General features: G+C 37.6%; 1 protein-coding gene across 1 annotated transcript; it reads left to right on the top strand.

The window, feature by feature from the left end:
- Positions 1–354: 354 nt before the first annotated feature.
- On the top strand, positions 355–7,198 carry etfbkmt (electron transfer flavoprotein subunit beta lysine methyltransferase). The gene is made up of 3 exons (XM_067502707.1): positions 355–919; positions 1,066–1,196; positions 2,063–7,198. Exons 1-3 carry the CDS (start codon positions 636–638, stop codon positions 2,410–2,412), a joined length of 765 nt encoding a protein of 254 aa, XP_067358808.1. The 5' UTR covers positions 355–635; the 3' UTR covers positions 2,413–7,198.
- Positions 7,199–7,220: the final 22 nt, after the last annotated feature.

Raw genomic sequence — 7,220 nt, 5'->3', positions numbered from 1 at the left:
TTCATAATATCGGAAACTGTCACTGAACTACTGTTATACGGAAGACATCTTAAAAACCAGATTATTCTAAGGCAGGTTTTGAAATCCCTAAGTCATAATTGCGAGATCCTAATTACTAAAAACATAACTCGTAAATTCTACAACTCGTAATTACGAGACCCGTATTTCGTAATAACGAGCTTTTTTCTTTCAATGCAATCCGCCGCTGTAGCATTGTACTTAATTGTGTAACTTGAAAAATCACATTCCTATTTTTTTCTTTTTCAAAACATAAAACAGTCACTAAGAGAATTAAATGCAGTAGGAACCTTTCTGAGCGGAAAGAATCTCCGTCCCGTTTTCCGAAGGTTAATGCAACTGTTGTCCGACACTATTTCAAAGTCGTGTGGAAAACTACGCTACATATGAATGTAGACAAACGCTTTACAGTCTCAGTATATAGCTGTGTGGATATTTAACAAGTCAGTCTTAGAGTGTATAGGTGTTGGTCTTTTTAGATATTATGCGAGTCCTATCGCAGCGAGAAAGAATACATCCAACTCCAAAAAGCATCTATGAGGCTAACTTTGACTATCAGGAATGCTAATAAGCTAGTTAGATAGGTTATCTCAAAGTTTTCCAGGAACTTTCTGATCATGTTGGGACCTTCAAGATTTACTCGTTGTGTTAAAATATTTTTTGATTTACTTAAGCAGAGAAATAAACACCGATGCCTCTCAAACAGCGATCGGCCAGATGAATACATCATGAAATTTATTTCCGAAAATACAGAGATAACTGGAGAGCAGAGTCTGACTCCGGAGATCAAACTGAGATTGTTCACTCCGAGCTGCCGATTCTGGCGAGAAAGACCAGAGTTGTGGCCTTTTGCTGACCCTTACTGGGCGATATACTGGCCTGGAGGTCAGGCACTCTCAAGGTAAGATTTTAGCCTCACAGTAAACTAAGTTTAAACTATTGTAGTATCCGGCTTTAATATAACAAAATTGAAAAAAGTGAAAGGGTTTTGAAAACTTCCCGAATGCATTGTATACCTGTTAAGCTCTACTTAATGTCCCCCTGCAGGTATCTGTTGGATAATCCTGAAGTGTGTCAGGGTATGACAGTACTGGATCTCGGGAGCGGGTGTGGAGCCTCAGCTATTGCTGCAAAAATGTGTGGGGCTACACACGTTGTAGCAAATGACATTGATACTGGTATTTATCTATATTTAATGTTAGATATTTTGAGCATTCATCTACTGTGCCTATTTTGCACTTTATATGAAAGCTTTAGACAACTTATAGAGATACACTCACTACTCATGACCTGGTTAGTTGTAAGGTGCAAAACGTGCCCCCCATACTAATTTGGGCTCCTAATGAAGCTGATAACAGCTTTGCTGTTTCATAAATATGGATCAAGTGAGCACAAAATAACTAGGCTTGATCACACTGCCTCTCTTCATGCCAGGGTGACAAGTTTTATTCCTTAACATAGAAATTAAGTGTGGTTCAAAATACTGCATATTTTGCCATAGATTATCTCATTTTAACTTGGAGTACTATTAATTTTGTAATTTAAGTGAATAATCTGTTTTAAACTGTACCTATTATGGTAATTATAGCAAAATGTGTACAGTAATGAAAAACTGTCAAAGATCACACTTGGTAAAGGTGGAGCTCATTTTAACCACTTTGAGCTGAAAAGTTGCTAACCCATAATGATACAGTATTTATTAGTTCATATTTTTATACCTTTCTTTAAAAAAAAACACCAGGTGGTGTTAATGTTGTGCCTTAATGGTGTACAGCACATCACAGCTTGTGTATGGGGTTATGCCAGAGCACCCATGCTGAGCCCTATCCAGTTTATTAAAACAATCTTGTGGATGTGACGTGTTATCTCATAGGTATGTTTGATGGATGTACAACGATGACGTTTAACACTAACATTTTGATCTAGAATTATTTTTAAACTAAGTCAAACACAGGTAGTTGTCAATTACGTGTGTGTGTGGCTCTTCAGACAACAATTATCTAATGGGGAATTCAAGTAATAAATATGACTGTTTGTGTTACAGTTGCAGCAGTTGCAACCAGCATGAACTGTGAGCTAAATGGCCTGGAGCCACTCATTTGTGTGGCTGACAACATGATTGGTTCAGAGCTGGAGGGCTTTGACTTGATCCTCTTGGGTGACATGTTCTATGAAGAGACCATTGCGACCAGTCTTCATAGCTGGCTGGACCACTGCATCAGAACCCACGGCACCAAAGTCCTAATTGGGGATCCTGGGAGAGCCCAGTTTCAGGAACATTGCATTCGACGGCTTCTGCATCAGCTGGCTCATTTTGAACTGCCTGAGCCAGTCAAAGAGGAAAACTATGGCCTGACATGCAGCAATGTTTGGTACTACAATCCTCAATTCTAAGGAATAAATTATTATCACAAAACAATTTTTATTTAACTTGGCGATATCATTTATGTCCCACAAAAGTTGCTTTCTTATGTAAATTATGAAACAAACTTTACTTTTTAAAAATTCTTTCTATTTATGGATCTTTAACTCAGTCCTGAGATGCACAAATGGTCTTATGTGGAAGTGGAAGTGAAACTGGGATTGCGGTGATAACATTGTAATACATTGGAAAACCTGCAGTGAGTAAGAGAAACCACAGATGTTATAAATGTTTTAGATTTTTTAAGACTCAAGTCCTGTTTTTATGCCTTTACAAAAACAAAGCTGTTCATCATTCCTGGTCTATTGATACCGTTTTAAGCTAAAAAAAAATCCTGGCACAGAAAACTATGTCATGTAAAGTATGTTAAACACAGTGAGACATTTATCAGAAAAAGGTTAAAAGTCATAAAACACTAAATACATTTTTTCTATGTTGAATAATTTTAATTTCCTTTTAAATTCTGTCCACATTTAAGTATATTGAATAACAGGAGTGTGCTTAGAGCTATATCACATAACAATAGGCAAGTGCGCATTGGCAGAGAAGTCCTTTTGTTTATTATAAAGAACTATTTAAAGCTAATGTGGGAAATCCATTTTAGATTTAGTAACAGCAAATGTCACGTTACGAGCTGGTGCGTAAGCTGACAGGTTAGTGTTTAAACTAAATCTGGGAATGTGTGCAGAAGGTTCTATTAGGAGTGGAATCTTTCAGATTATCCACAGAGAACCTCAAGAACATTGAATGATTTGTGCCACAGATGCCTTGAGATGTCCTAGATTATGGTAAAGGCAGTTCTTACATCAAATCATAACAAAGTGTTTATATACTCGAAATCCTAATATTCTCTTTTTGGCACCATCTGTGGATAGGAGGATGAGGGCTACAGAGAAGCTCTGGTCAGTGCACAGATAATGGAGGTGGATGAGTGGAGAATTTTTCTCCAGTGAGAAATAAATAAACAGACAATTGGAATTATAAAGACTGAGCTGTCAAAACATTATGGTTGGTATTTATAGCAGTAGGGTATATTTCTTTGTGGGATGTCTAAAAGGACATGTGGTTTTATTCATGAGGTTATGCTGGCATTATAATTGGAATGGTCTGTGTCACCTACCCCCTGGGACATGGACACAGATATAAAATCCTCTCTTTGTACATTAGTTGAGCTTGAGATAACTCGATTTGGTGAGTTACTGTGACTCAGCAAATCTGCATTGAGCTAAAGATGCCAAATCTCTGTCCCATCTATATAGATGTTTCCAAAGTTAAACTATGTGAGATATATACTATACTATATCTATAATATACTATAGTTGTAGTGGTGTATATACTATACACTAATATAATAGTGGTGATGTCAAATATCAAGTAGATAAACTAAAATCCCCAATGACATTTAGTCATTTAGCGGACGCTTTTATCCAAAGCGACTTACAAGTGAGATCTTACTATACTCTGTTGAACTACAATAGAAATTAGAGAAATACCTTGTATGTGACTGCAAGCAATGAGAACCTACTAAATATTACATCCAAGGTAAATAAGCCAATTACGTTTAGGCCACCAAGCTCTTCGCAGACTAGGAGAGCCACCTCTAAAAAATGTTTATGAAGAGCAGCAGCCCTCTTGTAGGTTTCACAACTGGATCAGTAAATGTGGAACACTTCATTTTGATGCAGTGAAAAGAGCGAGCGTGATTTATTTATTCAATTTTTCACCTTCGGACAGATAAGCCCAGAGTAATCTCTTATTCATAAATTAGTTGACTGTTAGATGTACTTTACGACAAGTTGCAAAAACTTTAAAGTATATTACCTGGGGTCTAAGGGGGTCATGTCATTGGGTGAGAATAGCAATCCTTCTATTGTAACAGTTATGATTGTTGGAACATATTAAAGCTGTAAATATACTTTTACTGTTTAGGAGATATACATTGCAGGTTTTAGATTAAACCAACTAGAACCTTCATCTAGTGACCCTGGCTTAAGCACAAAATCTAGTTTAGATTGATGCTAGGAAAACTTCAACTGCAGATGTTTACTTCATTTGCTAAATGCAAAAATTTATAGCAAATAGCAAAAGAGTTTAAAATGATACAAACAATTGATTATCACAGTTTTTTTCTCCATCTTAACTATCCCACTAACAACCTCCTTGGCGTTAAAAGAATGAGACTGGTTAAATAATGGAAAAAAAAATAGAATAAAAGCTTTATTGTAATTGTCGAGGCAAAAACTGCAGGGCAAGTTAAGGGGCAAAAGGCAGCTCACAAGTGATGTTTATGGTGAGTTTAATCAGCAAAAGAGAAACACAGCACATCAGTTTTTACTCTGAATGGGCCAATCAGATTGACTAGGCTTTACAGGTTGTGTTTGGCCTTTTAACCACTGTGATGGAAAATCAAGTAGCTATACTTTTAATACTTAAGTTTAGTCTAGTTGTACTGGTGAAATGTGCTCATTGTGCTTGTGCAGGATGTTTTATGGGGATGTTGTGTCACTTGGTTTTGATATATACAGTGGGGCAAAAAAGTATTTAGTCAGCCACCGATTGTGCAAGTTCTCCTGCTTAAAATGAGGAGGTCTGTAATTTTCATCATAGGTACACTTCAACTGTGAGAGACAGACTGTGGAAAAAAATCCAGGAAATCACATTGTAGAATTTATTTATAAATTCCTGCGTAAAATAAGTATTTGGTCACCTACAAATAAGCAAGATTTCTGGCTCTCACAAACCCTTTAACTTCTTCTTTAAGAAGCTCTTCTGTCCTCCACTCGTTACCTGTATTAATGGCACCTGTTTTAAGTCGTTATCTGTATAAAAGACAACTGACCACATCTTAAAGACCCTTAAAGACGTCCTGGATGTGGAAGCTTCTTTAGTGACACTTGAGGTGTCCGTTACCAGTAATTGTCTAATTTTGCCACGACAACCACTCAGCTCTAAGCCAAGTTCCCACAAAAAGACAAAGGAATGAGTTTGTGTATGGTGTATGTGTGAAAACAAATGTCCAAGTGAGACGGTGCAGACATTATCTGGACTTTATTCTTCGAGCCTCCTAGTGCAATGTCCATACTATGTGCCTGCTCCTGTGTGTAGCACGCTGTTCTGTCCCAAATTGTCAGAAGGATTAAAAGTGAGCGAGTGTTGATGTTTCTATCGCTCGACTACAACGATTGATAGAACCTTTTTTTTTTTTTTATTAGATGCACAAATCCGATGTCGTGTAAACAAAACACTGTTTTCCACAGCCACAGTTTTATCTTGTGCCTCCTGTGCGCACTGACAAGCGGCTTGTAATTTCTTAATTGTTGACTCAGTTTTAATTCAGGTACTTCCGTTTTTCTCCTCTAGCCATCTGTGCACTCAGTCTTTCTGGTACTTTCCATTAGTTTCACTTCCTTAATCAGCAGTCCACACAAACACATTTTATCGTCTTGTCCTAAATTAAATTAAATGGGAAAAGGCCAGTCATGTCTTGCCCAGAGACACTTCGACATATAGCTGGGACCGGGGATCGAATCACTGACCCTTTGGCTGTAAATCAGTGGGTAAGGCAGTTGTCCACAAACTACTGATCCTGTGGTTCAATTCCCAGTCCCTTCTGGCTATGTGTTGAAGTGTCCTTGGGCAAGACATGGAACCCCAAGTTGCTCCTGGTGGGTGAGGTGAGAACTTTGCATGGCAGCCACTGCCACTGGAGTATAAATGGGTGAATGAGTAGAAACATTGTAAAGAACTTTGGATAAAAGCACTATACAAAGGTCCATTTACCAACCAGGTTTGTAATCAGCTGCATGCATGCAGCTGAGTGAAACAATGAAAAAAAAAGGTTATTATAAATGGGCAAATGCCACATATTCTTGCGTAAAGTCAAACAAAAAACTTAACACAAAGAGCTTCGTAGAAGTCTAAATAAGTGACTTTTCCCAAGAAATTTTATAATTCAGACTGTTGTGAATCACCTGCATGTGTCTTTTCTTTCTCTTACCCAGCCTCGTCACTCTACTGCAACATGAACACACACACAGAGAAAAGTCAGAAGCAACATTTTATGTAACTATAAAGTTAAAATCTGTGTTCCAGGCATTCAAAAAAAGTCAGAGGTAGAGTTGAAATCAGAGTACTCCTCTTCTAGATGTAGACGTGGATTTCCAGTAACCATATTTTTTAAGTGCACATAAACACATTTCCGATTAGCTGATAACTCCCCGGTTACTTAAGAGAATTTAAACATGGTCAATAAGTCTTTCTGCACTAGATTTACCCAAAACATAAATTCAGATCACATTCATGCAATATCCAGCACCAGCTATCCCATCAGCTAATTGCTCTTAGTGGAATCCACTCTCATGCATCCAAACATGTTATCATAGAATCTGTTGGCCCTTCAGGACAAATTTATCTGTATTGGGTTCTTAGTTTATGTGAGAGTTACTGTGGTCATGGTTTCAGGCGTCATTGTATTTGGTCAGGAGTTGTCCAGTGGGCGCAGTGCTGGTTTTCCAGGAGTGATTGAAGTATTTGTTATGTTTAGCTTTTAGTTTGACTTCTGGGTTTCACTTTTTGAGATCAGGGCTCTGAATTAGGCAGGAAGAGGAGCCAAGAATCTCTACAATTCTTACAAAGCCAAGACAAGTTTAATTATTCTACATTCTGTTGGAGCCAAGAATCTCTACAATTCTTACAAAGCCAAGACAAGTTTAATTATTCTACATTCTGTTGGGCCCCAGCCAATAGTAACCTTTGTAATAGAAAATCCTTCTGAAGTTAG

The sequence above is a fragment of the Channa argus genome, chromosome 4 (assembly GCF_033026475.1).
Source record: "Channa argus isolate prfri chromosome 4, Channa argus male v1.0, whole genome shotgun sequence".
NCBI classification, from domain to species: Eukaryota; Metazoa; Chordata; class Actinopteri; order Anabantiformes; family Channidae; genus Channa; species Channa argus.
Note: the sequence above shows the minus strand (reverse complement) of the source record. Positions and strands in the feature narration are given on the sequence as shown.